Source organism: Morus notabilis, unplaced genomic scaffold (assembly GCF_000414095.1).
Source record: "Morus notabilis unplaced genomic scaffold, ASM41409v2 Scaffold161, whole genome shotgun sequence".
Classification (NCBI taxonomy): Eukaryota; Viridiplantae; Streptophyta; class Magnoliopsida; order Rosales; family Moraceae; genus Morus; species Morus notabilis.
In genome coordinates, this window is record NW_010357095.1 from 128,943 (window position 1) to 148,554 (window position 19,612).

At 37.3% G+C, this 19,612-nt stretch overlaps 2 protein-coding genes across 2 annotated transcripts; both read right to left on the bottom strand.

The window, feature by feature from the left end:
- Positions 1-8,201: 8,201 nt before the first annotated feature.
- On the bottom strand, positions 8,202-9,442 carry LOC21395867. Its single transcript, XM_024164341.1, has 5 exons — positions 9,383-9,442; positions 9,144-9,306; positions 8,910-9,003; positions 8,323-8,470; positions 8,202-8,207 (listed from the first exon to the last, which is right to left on the bottom strand). The coding sequence occupies exons 1-5, from the start codon at positions 9,440-9,442 to the stop codon at positions 8,202-8,204; spliced, it is 471 nt and encodes a 156-aa protein (XP_024020109.1).
- Positions 9,443-17,919: 8,477 nt separating this feature from the next.
- Positions 17,920-19,166, bottom strand: LOC21395868 (plant UBX domain-containing protein 8). The gene is made up of 4 exons (XM_024164489.1): positions 19,130-19,166; positions 18,731-18,956; positions 18,548-18,647; positions 17,920-18,261 (listed from the first exon to the last, which is right to left on the bottom strand). The coding sequence occupies exons 2-4, from the start codon at positions 18,839-18,841 to the stop codon at positions 18,242-18,244; spliced, it is 231 nt and encodes a 76-aa protein (XP_024020257.1). The 5' UTR covers positions 18,842-18,956; positions 19,130-19,166; the 3' UTR covers positions 17,920-18,241.
- Between the last annotated feature and the right edge of the window lie 446 nt (positions 19,167-19,612).

The window sequence follows — 19,612 nt, forward strand, 5'->3', positions numbered from 1 at the left end:
TACCGGGCTAGAGAATGGACTGATGCTATCTTGTATGATTCTGGATTGCAGCATCTCCCTAACCAGGCGTTCAATTTCATCCTTCTAGGCTTGAGGGTATCTATACGGCCTCACGCTGATGGGGGATGTCCCTTCCCGGAGGGTAATTGCATGATCACGACGCCGCCGGGGAGGCAGCCCATCGGGCATCTCAAAAACTGTGGGGTACTGTTGCAACAACGCTTGTATTGGGCCAGGCACTTGCTCGTCCTAACGACACTCCTCCAATCCGACTGTCCCCTGTCCAAACTCCAATAATATCCCTATCTTCTCCTTCCGCAGAACCTTCATCATCGACTTCAAGGACACGAAGGACTTACTCAAACCTGGTTCTCCTTGCAGAGTTGCTTGAATCTCTCCCACCCGGAACTTCATGGTAAGTGTCTGCCAATTGACATGCATTCCCCCAAGCGTGCCCAGCCACTGCATCCCTAGGATGACATCTGAGCTCCCCAATTCCAAGGGCAAGAAATCCTCCACGATTTCCAGCCCAGCCAGGGAAAGCCCCACTCCTTTGCATACCCCTTTTCCTTGTATTGAAATACATGTGCCCATTACCACCCCATAGCCCTCTGTTCCCACCACAAGAATTCCTAACTTCTGTACTAGAACTGAGGAGATAAAATTGTGTAGCACCACAATCCACCAGATCTGCTCCTCCATGATGCCCCGCCATTCCTCCACTTTCTTGGCAGCCATTCTTCCCGAATCGTGAGCTCTGATACCAAATTGATGCAATCTAGAAGAATTGAAACGAGTAATGGAAAGAATTCTGGGCAAGAAATGCTCTATTTTATGTTCACTTCAAATAAAAGGCTCTCGTACAAGTAAAGATAAATTCGGAGACTATTGGAGAGGTCTGCTAGCTCTCCTCCTAAACAAATCTCTTCTCACTAAACAATTGCCTCCCCTCCCTCAATTCCCTCCTCCTTTTATTCCCTGCTCCCAATAAGACTCACAGAATTCCCTAACTAATTCTAACGCAATCCCGAGGCACCCTTTCTAACCAACTTCCTCCTCGAGACCTCCTTCAGCACCCTGCACACAATCCCCTTCCTGTCCTTGGGCTTTCGTCTGGGCCTTTGGTCTCCTGGCATAAGTGAACCTAATTGGGGCCTTAACACCTTGTTCCCAAGATATATTCTTCCACTCAGAAAGGATATAAGTGTTATTATCCCCCCTCAAAAAGGTTCTATGTCTCGATTGATGTTACTTTCCATGAAGAAAAATCATATTTCAATGTTCCTTATCTTCAGGGGGAGAATTCAGTAATGTAAGATAAGGACATGGAGGACTTTCTATCTCTTGATCTTCATCCATCAAAACCCGAGCCTCATTCCACTGAACAACCCGAGCCCCAGTCCACTGAAACCGAGCCTCCCGAGTCTCATTCCACTGAGTCTGAGTCTGCAAATCTAAACAACCCGAATTTTGTCTTTGAGAATGTAAGATTTGGCAAAGGCAAGGTGTTTTCAAGAAGGAAGAAGGATATCCCAATCTATGCAAGTTCAAGACTCCAACCCGAGTTCCGGAAATGAGGTAACAATTTCTAATCCTTTATCTCAACCTGAAACCTATATGAATAATGATGACCAGGATCTTCCCATTGCCATTAGGAAAGGGGTCAGAGAATGTGTGAATCAACCTTTATACCCACTTGCACAATTTCTTTCCTTTGAAAAATTCTCACCGTCCCATAAAGCCTTTCTTGTCAACCTTAATACTATTGCCATCCCTACCAACTAGTCCGAGGCTATAACTGATGAAAAATGGAGACAGGCTATGAATTTGGAGATAAAAGCATTGGAGAAAAACAAACTTGGGAGCTTGTGAAATTGCCTGAAGGGAAGAAGCCAGTGGGATGTAAATGGGTGTAGTCAGTGAAATATAGAGCAGATGGTTCAATAGAAAGATACAATGCTAGGTGGTTGTCAAGGGTTATACTCAGACCTATGGGATTGATTACCAAGAGACATTTGCTCCGGTGGCTAAAATGAACACGATAAGAGTTTTGTCATCATTAGCAGCCAACTACAATTGGGAGTTACAGTAGTTTGATGTCAAGAATGCGTTTTTGCATGGAGAATTAGAGGAGGAAATCTACATGGAAGTCCCACCGGGTTATGGGCATAATCTAGCTGCACACACAATATGTAGATTAAAGAAGGCTTTGTATGGGCTTAAGCAATCGCCACGAGCATGGTTTGGAAGATTTACAAAGGTAATGACGGCTATGAGATATCGGCAAAGTCAAGGAGACCATACGTTGTTTGTCAAGCATTCATCCTCGGGGGGAGTTACGGTCCTCTTGGTATATGTTGATGACATAATAGTGACGGGTGATGATGATGAGTAAAGACAGCATCTGAGTCAATGTTTAGCTAAGGAGTTTGAGATTAAGATGCTAGGGAAGCTGAAGTATTTTCTGGGAATCGAGGTGGCTCATTTCAAGCAATGCATTTTCATCTCACAACATAAATATGTTACAGATCTTCTCAAAGAAACTGGGAAGACCGCATGCAAGCCAGCAAGTACTCCAATAGATTCAAATTTGAGGCTCGGAGAAGCGGAAGATGTCACAATGGATAGAGAGATGTATCAACCCTTAGTAGGGAGACTTATCTACTTATCTCATACTAGGCCAGATATAGCGTACGCGATAAGTGTAATTAGTCAATTCATGCATAATCCAAAAGAAGCACATCTACATGCAGCATACTGAGTATTGCATTATCTCAAAGGGACACCAGGTAGAGGCATTTTGTTCAAAAGAAATGGAGTAGTGCTTGAAGCGTATACAGATGCAGACTATGCTGGGTCAGTGGTAGACAGACGGTCAAATTCCGGTTATTACACTTTTATTGGTGGAAACCTTGTGACGTGGAGGAGCAAGAAACAGAATGTTGTAGCTCGTTCTAGTGCAGAGGCTGAATTCCGAGCAATGGCTTAGGGTGTGTGTGAAGTACTATGGTTGAAAATTATTTTAGAAGACTTGAAGATTAAGTGGGATGGCCCAATGAGACTCTACTGTGACAATAAATCTGCAATTAGCATAACTCACAACCCAGTACAGCATGATCGAACAAAGCACATCAAAATCGACAGACACTTTATCAAAGAGAAGCTGGATAGTGGTTTGATTTGTACACCCTATGTATCTACACAGGGTCAACTTGCTTATGTACTCACTAAAAGACAAAGTAGTTCAGTGTTTCAAGGTCTTGTGTCCAAGCTGGGAATGGTGAACACATATTCACCAGCTTGAGGGGGAGTGTGGAAAACGTAATCTTATTATTTTTGTAAATAGGATATATTAGGAAAGTTTGAATGTTGTATCCCTAGGATTAGGGTGATCGGGTAGTTTCCTGATATCCCATGAATAATGGGATAAAGGATAACCTAGAAGATTCTATTCTTTTGTATAAAACCCTAAGGGGCCGGCTGTACAATACTTATTGAATCAATAAGAAAAATTCTTCTCCTATTTTTCCCACAGTTTCCTATTTTTACTGATTTGTTTCCCTTTGTTCCCCTATTCTGTTAGAATTAATAATTGATGTAATTAGCATTAGGGTAACCGGGGTTTTCATGTATAAAAGGGGGCTGTATATACGTTTCTGATCAATGAGAAAATTATCATTCACCCCTAAATCTTCATGGTATCAGAGCCACCTCCTTTGATCCTAAAATAGATGACAAAGTACGGCATGACAATGAGCCACCAAAGTCAATCTTCATCAGAAGTTACCTCTTCCTCCGAAGCTGTAACCACCAGCAACAATGGAGTCTCCGATGGCCTTATTCAGTCCATTACAGGGCATAAACTCAACGGCCAAAACTACCTCCATTGGTCACAATCCGTTATGATGTTTGTCTGTGGAAAAGGGAAAGAAGATTATCTTTCTGGAGCAGTAATACCGCTGGAAGAAAAAGATTCGAAGTATAAACTTTGGAAGGCCGAGAACAACATGGTCATGTCTTGGCTTATCAATTCCATGACCAACGAGATTGGGGAGAATTTCCTACTGTATGGGACCGCCAAAGAAATCTGGGACGCAGTAAAAGAGACATACTCCAATTTCGACAACTCATCCGAGTTGTTTGCCGTGGAAAGCATTCTCCATGATCTGCGTCAAGGTGATATTTCTGTGACTCAATATTTTAACACCCTCACAACGAATTGGCAGCAGTTTGACATGTTTGAAGAACACAATTGGAAGTGCCCAGAAGATGGAATGAAATACAAGAAGATCGTTGAGAAGAAAAGACTTTATAAGTTTTTGTTGGGACTCAACAAGGAACTTGATGAAGTTCAAGGAAGAATCATGGGGATGAAACCACTGCCGAGTGTTCAAGAAGCTTTTTCATAAGTCCGCATGGAAGAGAGTCGAAAGAGGGTGATGATGGGACCTACAGTCACTGCTCACAGCCCTGAAGCATCCGCCCTAATTGCTCAAGGGCCCCAACACCAAACTGGAGATTCAAAAGCACAGAGAGGACAACCTTGGTGTGATCATTGCCGTAAACTCGGTCACACAAAGGAGAACTGCTGGAAAATTAGTGGAAAACCAGTAGATTGGAAACCGGTCAGGCCAACAACAAAGAAGGATGCATCAATCTTGTCTCCAGCGAAGAAAACCCTGCACAAACCGAGCAGAATCTGTTCAACAATGAGCAAATGGAGTTTTTGCAGAAACTGATCAACCGGCATCATGCCAATACCTCAGAAGTTGGAACCGGGTCACTGGCTCATAAAGGTAATCTCCTAAATGCCCTCAATACAACTCGAGAGATGTACAGACCGTGGATTGTGGATTCAAGAGCCTCCGACCATATGACTGGAGACGTAAGGCTATTCACCACTTATAGTCCTTGTCATGAGAACTTTACCGTCAGGATTGCAGATGGATCACGCTCAAGAGTCATAGGGAAAGGATCCGTAGTTGTATGAAAGGATCTTACCTTAAACTCCGTATTTTTAGTCCCAAATTTGGATTGCAATCTCCTATCAATTAGTAAACTCACTCACGAGCATAAATGTGTTGCTAAATTTTTTCAAAACTCTTGTGAATTTCAAGACCTGGATTCGGAGAAGATGATTGGCAATGCTAAGATGTGCTCGGGGCTCTATATCCTCAAGAATGACCATCCACAAGAACAACAACCTCACATGGCAGATTCGGACATGCCAAATCAACAAGTTACAAAATTTTCTTGTTTTGGTTTTCAATCTAATAATGATAGTGCAATCATGTTATGGCACTATAGGTTAGGCCATTCATACTTTGTTTACCTTCAAAAACTTGTTCCTTCATTATTCATCAATAAAAGTCCAAAAGATTTTCAGTGTGATATTTGTCAATTTGCTAAACACACTCGTAGTTCATACTCAATTCAACCATACCGAAAATCCAATCCATTTTCAATGATTCACAGCGATGTATGGGGACCATCTCAAAGTAAAAACATCACTGGAACAAGATGGTTTGTGTTGTTTGTTGGTGATCATACTAGGATTACTTAGGTATTTCTCATGAAAGAAAAATTAGAAGTTGAACAAATCTTCAAGAATTTCAATACCATGGTTCAAACCCAATTTCACACCAAAATACAAATATTCCGCGCCGATAATGCCAGGGAATACTTCAAACATTTTCTAGAGGAATACCTACAAATCAAGGTATTATACACCAAAGTTCTTGTGTTGATACCCCTCAACAAAATGGGGTGGCAGAAAGAAAAAATAGACATATCTTAGAGGTTGCTAGATCACTTATGTTCTCCACCCATGTTCCAAAACATTTTTGCGGGGAAGCCGTACTCACAGCAACCTATCTCATAAACCGAATGCCCTCACGAGTCCTAAACTTTCAAACCCCATGTCAATCTCTCCTTTCATACCCAAAGACCAGACTTCTCTCAACCATTCCACTCAAAGTATTTGGTCTCTCGCGTTTGTTCACATCCATCAACAACACAGAAGCAAGCTTGATCCTAAATCCCTCAAATGTATTTTTCTCGGTGAGTTCATTGTATATTCCCGGAGGAAGAAAACCCAAGAGGATGTAGAGCAACAAGCACCTTCTGAGCAGCATCAAGAGGCTGAACCGGATCCAAGAGTTCTTGAGACTCTATCGCTAGGTAACACTAGCTCTGTGAACATAGATGAGCCTATTGTTGATGATCTTGATTGTCCAATTGCGTTAAGGAAAGGGGTGCGATCTTGTACTAGTCATCCAATTCACAATTTTGTATCTTATAAAAAATTGTTGCCGAACTATCAGACTTTTGTGGCAGAATTAGACAAGGTGTAGGTTCCTAACTCCATCCACGAAGCCATGTCTATTCCATAATGGAAAACAACAGTATGGGAAGAAATGAAGGCTCTAAAGAATAATGGAACTTGGAAAATTTCGGAGCTACCAAATGGGAAGCGTACAGTGAGGTGCAAGTGGATATTCACTATCAAATACAAGGCTGATGGGAATGTGGACAGGTTTAAAGCACGGCTGGTTGCTAAAGGGTTCACTCAAGCATATGGCATTGATTATCAAGAGACCTTTGCTCCAGTAGCCAAATTGAATACTATTCGGGTATTACTTTGGCTGCAAATCTTGATTGGCCTCTCTGCCAACTTGAGGTTAAGAATGCTTGCCTTAATGGGGACCTTATAGAAGAAGTTTACATGGATACTCCTCCTGGTTTTGAGTCTCACGCTACTATAAATAAGGCATGCAAGCTCAAGAAGTCTCTTTATGGATTAAAAAAATCTCCCAGAGCATGGTTTGACAAGTTCAATAAGACAGTAAGGAAGTATGGATACTCACAATGCCAGGCAAATCACACAGTCTTTGTTAAGCACTCATTAGAAGGGAAGATAGCAATTCTCATTGTATATGTGAATGACATCATTCTCACGGGTGACAATGAAGATGAATTGTTCAAACTCAAGACACTACTTGCCAAGGAATTCAAAACCAAGGATCTTGGAAACCTAAAATATTTCCTTGGAATGGAAATAGCTCGGTCAAGAAATGGAATTTCAATGTCACGGCGGAAATATGTGTTGGATCTTCTTAGGGAGACATGCATGCTTGGGTGTAAGCCAGCTAAGACGCCTCTGGACTCAGGTACCAAACTTGGAGCAAAGGAAGGAAGTACTCCAATGGAAAAAGGACGATACCAGAGACTTGTAGGGAAGCTGATTTATCTCTCCCACACTAGACCAGACATTGGGTTCGCAGTTAGTGTGGTAAGCCAATTCATGAATGAACCTACTGAGGAACACATGGAGGCTATCAACCGAATATTGAGATATCTAAAAATGGCACCAGGCAAGGGATTATACTTCGGAAAAACAACAAGAAGAGACATTGAAGTGTTTGCAGATGCTGATTGGGCTGGATCTATAACTGATCGGAGGTCTACCTCAGGTTATTACACATGTGTGGGGAAACTTAGTTACTTGGCGAAGTAGGGAAACTTAGTTACTTGGTGAAGTAAGAAACAACCAGTAGTGCCACGGAGTAGTGCAAAAGCAGAATTCAGAGCACTGGCACTTGGCATTTGTGAAGGTTTATGGTTAGACAGGTTACTCAATGAATTAAGGATTGGTATCCCATCTCCTATGAAGGTGTTTGTGACAATCAATCAACTATCAATATAGCTAAAAATCATGTTCATCATGATCGAACAAAACATGTGGAGATAGATCGACACTTCATTAAAGAGAAGATAGACAGCGGGATCATAAGTCTACTATACATCTCTACAAATCAGCAAATAGCAGACATCCTCACTAAAGCTCTACCAAGGAAGAATTTTGAAGAATTGAGTTCCAAGCTCAGCTAAAACAACATTTACACCTAGCTTGAGGGGGAGTGTTGAAATACTCGGCTAAGAATCAGAGATCCTAGAATATTTGACAAAGTAGAATAGGAATAAAGAGATTTGGAATACTTTCCAATATCTCTATTAGTTAGTTTCCATTTCTGTTTTGATTAGTTTCCTGTTTTTACTGATTTGTTTCCTTTTTTCCCTTTGTTCCCCGATTCTGTTAGAATTAATAATTGAAGTAATTAGCATTAGGGTAACCGTGGTCTTCATGTATAAAAGGAAGCTGTATATACGTTTCTGATCAATGAGAAAATTATCATTCACCCCTAAATCTTCAAAAAGAAACCAATATATGTTAACAACGTGCAAAATTGAGTTCAAGATAAAAGGGGAGCTATAACCAGAATTGCAATTATGAAGATCTTCAAGAATTTCTTGCACAAATGCCTGCATTGAAGTCTTTAACATGTTCGTCTTCTTATCCAATTGAGAATATTCATTCTCAAGAAACACTTTCTCTGATAGCATAGTCCTTAGATCATCAGTACTGTCAATATCTCTCTGGAATTCTAGGGATTGGTTCATAAACCCTTCCCTATAGACAGAAACAATTCAATCAACATTGTTCTCTAATCAACCGTTTATTTAATGCAAATATCACCCCGTTAACTGCCTCAAATATGGCATTTACAGAAAATTATGGTCAAATTACAAAATCTCCCCTTGTCACTTCTCACTAGTGTCAACATGACCTCTGATTTTTCAAATGTGCCAATTACACCTCTTGAACTTGAGAAAAGTATCATTTGCATGATTAAGTAAAAACTTTTACCATACAACCCTTTCCGTCCACTAGACAGGAACACCAAAGTTTCTACCTTTCTCAAGTTCCTGGGGAGTAATTTGCACATTGCAAAAGCCAGGGCAAAGTTGGTACTAGTGATTAACTGTTGGGCGAAGTTTTATAATTTGTCCAGTAATTACGAGTTACAATATCATCATTGATTTCAAACCAGGATTTAGTTATATCTTACTGCTTGGCATTGATTCTCTTAAGAATCTCGTCCCTCTCCATCCTTAAACTACTGATTTGCTTGTCCAAATTTTCCACCGAGTTTTTTGAACCCTCTAGAAATTAAAACAAAAAAATAAATAAATTAGAAATATTTTTTTCTATTTCCATTCGATCTTCTTAATCTCTTGAGATTTTTCTAAATCGAATCGATACTGAAAAATCTAAAAAAAGGGGATGTTGAGGAAAGGCATACGAGCGAGGACGAGCAAACCGTTGATCTCGAACTGAGAAAAGTAAAGCGTCTTGGTGAGGTCTGACTGTCTGGCGGCCAAAGCCTTTTCGATCTCCGAGCACTTCACGATCTCGGACTCGATCTCTCGCGTTATCTGGATGTTCGACTCGATTTCTTCGTTCACCTGAAATTCAATTAGCTGGTTTTTGCGATTACGATCGAGAAATCTTCGGAGAGAAAGGAAAAAATCGAAACGTTACCTGATCGAGCATGTCCTTGAGCAAAGAGATGTGGCAGAGAATTGCTTGCGAGTCCTCCATTTCTCTCTCTCTCTCTCTCTCTCTCTGTTCGAAGTTTGAGTGTCTGTTCAAATTTCCCGCCTTTATTTGCCTTATCTATTTGTGCGTGACTAAAGACGCTGTAAAATTTGCTCAAAAAAAAAAGAGAGAGCTGTAAACACGACAAAAAAGAACTCAAACGGCTTCACTAATAAGACTACAATCACACCTCAAAAAATACATATATGTATATAATAGACTTTAATCACACCCTCTATAAAAGGGAAGAATTCGTGCCATGATTCGAATCATAATTCGTAATTTATTATAGTATTTTTTCTCACAAAAAATACACGTAAAATGAAAATAATTCTGAATTCATGAACTAAACGTTCCTACGAGGGATGGCATCAATACAAAAGAATATGTGTATTAATGTAAGAGATAAAATCATTTTAGTACCTCTAATATAGGGATGGCAATGGTGTAGATTTGAAGCAGGGTGATTTTCTCGTCAACCTATTCCGTGAATAAAAACATTCACTATACTCACCACATGAACCTACATAAATTGACGAGTTACCGAGCGAATTTCTTGCCACAGGTTCAGGGTATTCATAGTGCTCCATTTACCCGATTGGTTATTTTAATTATAAAATAAAAATAAATAAATAAATAATACAACCATACAAAATATCAAGTCAAAAATAAAATAAAGGTAATTTAAAATTTTCATATGTATTTTGTAATAAATTATACTCAAAAGTATGTGTTATAACACATTATACGTAATATATCTAATTTTAAAAGAGGATATAATTAAACGGGATAGCTAAACGAGGAATTGGGTCGGGGACTTCTAAATTCGTCCTCATCCTGCGACCCGTGATTAAAAGCGGATTTTTTCCACCCCGTTTAATGCGGGTCTTGCGAATAAATGGGTTAATGAGTAAAATTGCCATTCATATTTTAGTACAACAAAACATCTCACGCGTATCCAATCTTTTTAATAATATTAAAGCTGTATTTTTTAAGTATTAAAATAAAATTTTGATACTCTAAACTCAATTTTTGGTACTTGAAATAACAATTGTGCCCTTGCCAGTATTTAGCATAAATGGTCGAATTACATTATGGTGTTTTTTTACAACAACAAAAAAAAAAAGGAGTTATCCATTTAATGAAAGATAGTGGTAATGGCACAATTAATATTATAAGTATTAAAATTGAGCTTAGGGTACCAAAAAATTGTTTCTTAAAACCTGCAAGTACTATTTTAATATTGTTAAAACAATAAAGTACCTGCACAATTTTTCATTATACTATAGTAATAATTTAAAACGCCAATTCCCGGTAACGGTGTCAAAAACTTGTTCGCCCACAAACGTACAGTGTCAAGTTTTGATAGTATAGAGTGAGTAAGTATCGTCTTCACATGGATTGGGTGTTAACTTGCCGCTAAGTTATGCGATTATCGTAACTCAACTTTTTCTATACAATTGAGCTAAATGAAATAAAATAGAACTTAAATAGATATAAAAACAAAAATAAGATAAAATATGGAAACTTATATGCACAAGTATACTAAGGACTTGACTTCACCTTATCATTCCTATGTTCATCCTATTAAGTTAATGATAGCCAATTCCACTCAATTCATTAATCAAGGGACCTAATCTCACCTCGTTACCTCTCTCGAGCGTCAAAAGAAGTCATATGCATGAATACCTTAATCAATATTCCTATCTAACCCATTTACTCATACACTATTAAGGCCTCGTTCGTTTCGCTGATTCGAGTTTAGAATTCGAGTTGAGATGTGATTGTATGTGAAAGCTTTTTACTGTAGCAAAAAAGTTAGATGTGATTGTTTGTGAGAGCTTTTTACTGTAGCAAAACTCGAATCAGCGAAACGAACAAGGCCTAAGTTTAGCCCTTAAATTAGAACTTAAATGTCGATCGCCTCCCGGCCTCACAACAATCGAAATCCTAGTTGATAATCAAGGTCTTGATCATCTCCTGGTCTCACAATATCATAAACTTCCAACGAGATTATTTAAGTGTTGATCTCCTCCCTGACTCACAACAACTTAAACTATGTTTCCCAATTCCATACTATTAAATCAATCTCTCTCGAGCATAAAAATCACAATCTAAAATTATCTAACTCACTGGCCACATAAATTAGAAACATTAAGCCTAGAGAAACATAAATAAATTAAAATGGAATTTAAACTAACAATTGATAAGATAACCAAACATGGTTCAAAGAAAGCTACATCAAGCCCTAGAATATGAAGTCTAGCTCAACATAAAGGAATCCACAACTAAAATCACAAATTTAAGAACAAAAACTAAAAAACTAAAAAGGGAGAAGGAAGAGAAAACTCTTGTGAGATGAGCTATAAATCTTCAAATCTTCAAGAATATCTCCCAAGCATTCTTTAAGAATCTCCAACTCTAAGCTTCTCTCTCTAGGAATTTTTGTGCCTCTCATCCTCTCCAAGTTGGGAACTAGAGTTTCTTTTGCTCAAGTGTGCTCAAACATGGAAAAAATCTCAGTTGAACTCATCCAAGGGTCCAAAATTGGCCATCCATATTGATCAAGGGATAAAAAATGGCTCAAAATTTGTCATTGCACACGGGGAGGTGCGGCTGCGCATCTAGTGGGTCGCCAGTGAGCTCAATGTTGCGTGGCCACTAGGGTGTGGTGTGGGCGCTCCGGCGCAAGTGGTTCTGCCTAAGAGGGCCTTTGTGTGGCGTTGAGTGCTTTTTACCCTAATTTTTTACTCTAAAATGCCACTAAGTCCCATTTTACTATTTTTCCTATAAAATAACACCAAAAACACATTAAATTGACAAAAGTACTTGAAGACACAAATATTTGAACTCAAAAATACTTGATTGTCGATAAATAACCTTCTCATCAGGCACCAAAATGATTACATTATACATGATGTTTCATTATACTATAGGTACCAAAATGATTTTATCCTTTAATATAATGCAAATTTATTCCTATTTTTTTTTTCATTTTTTTGACAATATATCCCAAACTTTTAATTTGATAAATTGCACATTGAATTTTAAAATTAATAGCAATTGATGTTCAATAGCTAACAAGCATTATTGTAACACCCTGAAAAATTAATTGAGATTAATTAAGGTAATTGAGATTATTAGTGTGCCTAATCTGCATTATTAATTGAGTTTAATTAATAAATGTTTCTGACACGTGTGAGTTTAAATAGTTCCAAGGTATTTAAATTATTTTTAGTAATTTATTTTAACCCAGAAGTGTGTATGGACGCATTTCTGGACTGCTCTTTTAAAATATTGTACACATGTCATTTTCTTTTCCTTTTCCTTTTCTTTTCTTTTCCTTTTTCCTTTTTCCTTTCCTTTCTCTTTCCTTTCCCGTGCACTCTCTCTCTCTCCTTCACTCTCACTCTCTCGCTCACTCTCTTTCTCTCTCACTCCCGTTTTGTGTCCCAAATCAAACGGATTTTGAGCCAAAGACGAGTTTCAAAGTGTTTTCAACATCAAGAGAAGGATTCAAGGTAAGATTACTGAAAGAACCTCTCTTGAATCTCAAGTTTTTGGATTTCAAAACTTATTTTTGGTTCAAACCGGATTTTGATGGTTTTGAGTAAAACTAAAGTAGAAATTGGAGATCTTGGGTTCTTTGGACTTGTTTTAGGACCTAGAACCCAGATTTAGTGGTTTTCCTTTGAAATATTTTGATTTGGGACTGATTGTAGACTGACCGGTCGACCGGTGTGCACACTGCCGGTTGACCGGTAGTGTTGCACTGCTCTGTCACCGGTCGACCGGTTGACACGGGGTTTGACCCTGTTTGGCCTGAAAATGTTGTTTTGACCCCTGTTTTCGGGGAGAACCCAAATTAGCTTCATTTGGGGACTTGAGATAGATGGATTATCATTGTTAATCCTTGATTTGAGATTGAAAACCCTTGGAATGATAATATGAAACATGAAAATGGATTAGGGCACACTAATAAGAAATCTTGGTTGAAAATTGAGATTTAGATTGCTTTAGGAATGAGAATTAATCCTAAAGTGTTGCCTTGCATCAGTGATCGCTGAGGATTCAGATTGAAGGGGCTTAAGGAAGTGAAAGCCGGAGAAGGCAACGCTAATCTCAGGTTTGATAGTGCGAGGTACGATTTCTATCCCTTTTCCTTGTAAGCCTGTTTTCAAAAAGAATTTCGGCCTTGGAAATGTTTTAAAGAAATGGATTGGTTTGCGAAAGAAAAACGTTTTGAAAACCATGGCTTGTTTAGTTTATAGAAATCCATGGCTTGTCCTGTCCATGGAATCCATAGCTTGTTTAGTCATGGAACCTCATGGCTTGTCCAGTCATGGGGCCCACGGCTTGAGTAGTTCGTGGGGTCGTATTAACGATTTCAAAATGTTAATAAATGATTTCTTAAGCAAAGAGATCTTGTGAACTGGTAATAGAGTCTATTGCTGTAAGCCTAGATAGGATGCGGAGAGTGCATCCTCGGGGGCAGAACCCGAAACTCGGTCCGGGTAGGCGAGGCACTTGGTTAGGTAAGTAATTTGTACTAATTACTTGCTGAAGCCTGTAAAACAGTTATTTACAGTTATATTTCCTTTGAAAAAAAGGATGTAAGGTTCCGGTTGTTCTATCGGGACTGAATGTCTTATTTTATTTACTTATTCATTTACGTATTCCCTCGCACATTTATTATTCATTTATTTATAACGTTTATTTCAAATTATATCCTACTGGGCCTTTCGCTCACGTTTTATGTTTCAAATGTATTAAACCCCTCCCAGGAGACTCTAGGAGTGGTGCACAATAGTTGGATATTTGCTACGGAGCAGCTGAGTTGTGCTGCTGTTAGAATCAAGTGAGGATTGTGGTCATCCTCGGGTATAAATGTAAGGAACTGAGAATTATGTAAACTTATGTAATATTCGGATTAACTAGAATGTGGTTGATGTCTGTTATAATGATTATTTACATGTTCATGTATGTACGATATTGTATGTCCTGTGGGGTGAAGTCCAAGGATACGATATTTCTACTGACATGGTTTGAAAAACGACTAACTTTAACTTTTATGTCTCAAATCATCAATTTGATAATGGTTGTTAGTTATTAGCAATTGCTATTAAGTTTAAAGTTTAGAGTGTAATTTACCAAATTTGCAAGAGGCTTTTCATGCGATCTATTTTTTTTCTCTCTGAGTTTTTATGTGTTCTATAAAACAAAAAAGATACTTTTATCTTTTCTTAAAGAATAAATTGTACTAGTAAATCCTAATTTTCTGTATTTTTCAATTTTTGAATAATAACCATAGAGGCCACATCGCTCCTACCCCACAAGCAGGAGAGGCTTGCGAGTTGCGACCCATGGAGACAGCGGGGTAGCGAGGGTTCCAACCCATGGTCGAGTAGCAACCCAACATTTGTAAAAGGGCTGCAACCATTTGTCATGATAAAAAAAAAGGTCATGACGGATTATGGAAGGGTAGTGACTACCACTACGATCGTGAGTCACTGAGGATGGGCTCAAAATACCTTGGTCTGAGTTCAAATAGTGTTTTATTTTATTAGAAAATTTAAACTTTAAAAGTTCTATTATAATATTTTTTCTCACGACAATTTTAAAAATTTGAATTTTGATTCAAATCGCCTGATTTGAATCCACCTTCTAAACCAGCCCTTAAAATTTGAGTAGTCGGTCCCAGGCCTAAATCCTCAGATTTTTGTTCGTGTATATTTTTTAATCTTTTGAATGTATTTTTTTAGTTCTTAAATAGTAATTAAGGGCCTGTTCGGTTCGCTAATTCGAGTTTTTAATTCGAGTTGAGATGTGATGTTATGTGAGAGCTTTTTACTGTAGCAAAAAAGTTAGATGTGACTGTTTCTGAGAGCTTTTTACTGTAGTAAAACTCGAATCAGCGAAAAGAACGGAGTCTAAGAGTACTTGGGATATTTAAAACAAAAGCTGTTAGTGTATGAGTCCACGTTAAAGTGGAGAAACAATGGGCATGTTTTTTTGTCAAAAAAACTCAAAAAAAGATAACTCAAGTTTCAACTTTATTCAAGTTCACGTTCTTTTAAGTTTCAACTTTATTCAAGTTCTAACTTCAACTCAAGTTATAACTTAAATTTAACTCAAAAACTACACTCAACTTACACTCCAAAAGAACAACCCTTTTGTTATTTGTAATTTTTTTTTTTAATAAAAATGTGCGTGGAACGTCGCATTTTCAATTTTTTAATTATCCCTAGACTGAAAACAGAAACTCAAAACAACACCACCCAAATTGAAAAATGATGAGAAATCAAGTAACTAAGAAATGACAAATTACAAGAACGATGTAAAACTCATTAAAGGGCATTGACAATAAAACAACAATAGTATAGAAAAGGACGAATATGAAGACTTTCCCCAACCATAGCCCTTATAACCAAGTGTACTCCAAACTCCAAATCGTTACGTCTGCTCCCCGGAAATATGAATAATTAATAACAAAAAAAAAAAAAAAACAAAACAAAACGAAAAACATGTTTGTTTGTGGATCGTAACTTGTGTTCTAAAATGTTTGTCTAAACGTGGATCTTTTTTCCCCATGTGTCACCAAATTTGAGAGAATTTTTCACCATACAAACACTGCGGCCATGGTCTACTTAAGGAAACAGCGAGTACTGCAAGCTGTCATTTGTCTCTAATTCAAGCTAAAACTAGATAGATTTTACAAATAACTGTTCTTTGCTTTTGTATCATTACTCAATAAGAACAGTCGAATGTAATTAAATATAGTAGCTATACACCCAACAAAATATGAACAATAGACAAGAACCCGGATCCTCTGTCAAGAATCTCTGTCCATCAAATGAATAATTAACACTTCATCATGTTAGTGTTGTTCAAGTTTAAAAAAAGAGAGTATAACATTTCATAGTCTCACATGGGAAAGGCATAAGACTTTTGAGTACCTTCTAAAGGGTCACATCTCTTAGTGGGTTTATAAGGTATGTTATAAAGACTTTTGATTGGATTATGAAAGTGTTAAGAGACACAACTTTGTCGCTCGCGCGCTTGACATGGGCAGTGAAGTTATAGTGCTCATTAGGCGCACTTGACACTGCACGTGGCATGCAGAGAAAAATACTGTCTAAATAAAATATTTTTTATTTTATTTTAAAATTCAGATTTTAAAATAAATAAATAAATTTTAATTTAATTTGAGTTTCTAAAAGGTGACCGTGCAATTCAAATTTTAATTTTTTTTTAGAAAGGGAAGCAGTTTCTCTGAAATGGTGTTTTTAAATTTATAAATGGAGAACAAACACTACAAATAAACCATCCCATTCAATATTTATAGCACTCGCTCTCTCAGACTCTATTCTGTTATTATTTTCTTCTAAAACTTTTCAGTTCTTTGCTACTGTAAATCTCCAGAAGCGATCAACTGTTGAAATTCAAAGCAAATCTCAATCAAGGGGGAACAAATAACGTTTTAAGAAAAGCGTATCTTATAAGGGTTTTAAGTCTCCATGCATCAAATTTTCAATGCATCCCACTTATTTAAAACACTGAAAGTGATCAAACGGGACCCTCCGCTAGCACACAGAGTAAATATCTCTCTCCTTTCCTCTCTGACATCTTCTCTCTCCTCCATCTCTTTTTCCGTCGTCCCCCCCGTCAAGAAATAAAACCAATTCATCAACTCTCTACTTCTTTCACCAAGAAGAAAAAATCTCTCTGTACTATTAAAGGTCAAGCTGCAAATTCTAAAGATATTTCAAGATCAATTGAAATAATCTACTTTAATCGTAGTTTGTATTTTTAATTATCCTCTTTGCTTCCATGGTAACTGACATACACTATGCTCTATTTTAATTTATTTTATTTCATTTTTTTTTTCCTTTTGCAATCACAATACCCTGTTGCAAAAATGCAAGTATGTACCTCTTTTTTTATGAAAAAGTATACTCATGTTGCTTGTAGAGGGACAATTAAAAGTCCGTTTGGTATAAGGATTGAAATCAGGGTGATTTAAGTCTTTTAATTTGAATCATAATTCATAATTCAAAGTGATTACAACCTTCGTTTGGATGTGTATATGCATAATTCTGATTCTAACATGAAATGTGATTCGAACCAGTGTTTAGTTGTCTTGTTTTCTGAATTTGAATCATGACTAAAATAATGTAATTTAAAAAAGTATATAATAAATATAATTCGTTACGTGTAATTTTAAAAAAATATAATTAGTTATATAATTAAAAAAATGAAGTACTAGAAAAAAATTATGCAAATAATTATAACTCAAAATTATAACAAGCTAAGTGAGAAATAAATGAAAAAAATGTAAATAAAATTATATAAAAAGCCAAGCATATATCAAACTTGTCTCCCATTATATAACAAGCCAAAAAAATGATTTGATGCACCTACTATTAATCAATTCGGACAAAAATGTTAAACGGAACACAAGTAATTAAAAAGTGGCAAGAAAAAAGGAAAGAAGTAGCTAGAGGTACAACCCACAAGGATTAGGTGCAATCTGCTGACCTGAACTCAATATAACAGTAACTACAATGCCATTGGCTAATAATGAGTAATAACAGTGGTAAAATACAAAAGGAAAAGTAGCACACCATAAACGAAAAGTAATGGTGGTATAATATAAGAAAGGGTCCGGATCAATGGCAAGAGTCGTTTCAGCACATCACCATCGTTAGAATGCAGAATCCTCAAAGACCAAATTCGCCAAATCAAATACGTTATTCGAGGTACTAGATAAATTTTCAATGGCAACCTCATTCCTTGATACAATCATCCGGTTATAGCCTTTCCTACAAAGAAGTAACAAGAAGAAAAATAAGCTGTGAATGGAGAAAAACAGGCTACATATGTAACAGAAAGTAATGGAGAAAAATGGTTATAGCCTCTACCACTGGAACTCTTTTTTTTTGTTTAAAGCCAAACGAACTATAGTTCCTTAACATGGGAGGAATAATATGTCAACTCATGAAGCACATACATAACAGTAGTGCACAAACATTTCTATTGAATACCCTAAGCAACATACAATTCAATCGAATTTCAGTATGTAAAGAATGAAGCAATTCCAATACTTACCATCTAGCATTCGCACCAAAAGTGTTATAGAAATATCATCATCTGAGGCTGGTTGCTGAGGCAAAGTACCTTCCTTCACAGCTAATAGTCTCTCCAATTCCTGCCAATAAGAATCATAGTCATAATAATGCAAGTTCTGATCCGTGTGTACACAGATTTATGAATTAACATTTGATCAAATACCTGTGGTTTCTTTCCAACTATCTCATCTAGAAGCCTTATGCATTGGTTAACATCAAGGGTCCCAACTACCACTCGATCTTCTCCATTTGAAGAAAATTGCAACATATACATAAAACAGTTGGTTGACGAACTCAATGTAACAGCAAACAAAACAATTGTCCATGTCTCCGTTTGCCTATTTTGGAATGGTACTTCACAAAGTGTATACCACCCATCTCACTCACATCTGTAATAAAAATATAAATAAAGTTTAGGTTGTCGGAACTCATGAACAAAAAGGGGAAAAACCCAAAAAAAAAAAACAAAGGAAAAAAAAAAAGCATGCTCGCTTCAGTGTATTTGCCTATAAAAAAGGAGAACCATATATGTTCAATTCCAGTTCAAAACAGTTTGCCCTACCAGATTTGACCTTGTAGATTTGCTCTTCCATTATTGCAATTGTCATAGTCATAAATAGGTATTCGCTCTCCAAAGTCTGGACAAGAATTCAGAACAATAGACAAAATAAAATTCGATTAGACAAGGAGCAATCAATGTTAAAATACCAAGACAAGTTCCGCATAAGAGAGGCCAAACCATGGGGATCACAAAATGAGTTCAAGACCATTGCCACCACATGGTCCAAACTCTTTAACATCACCTAGAAGTACCAGGAACATATTATGAAATACCATACAAGAAAATAAAGAACCTTTCTTACCTGTAACAAACGCTATACTTCAAGAAAGCTGATCCAAGCATTCCTGTCCCACACTATAGTTGCTTGTCTCACCAGCGTCCTCATCCTCAGTCTCTGTGGCAGCTATGCAAGGCCTAGCTGCTTATTAGTTTGATTTTCATGCAACTTGTATTATGTAAAAACAGAGATTCAAGCAACTACAC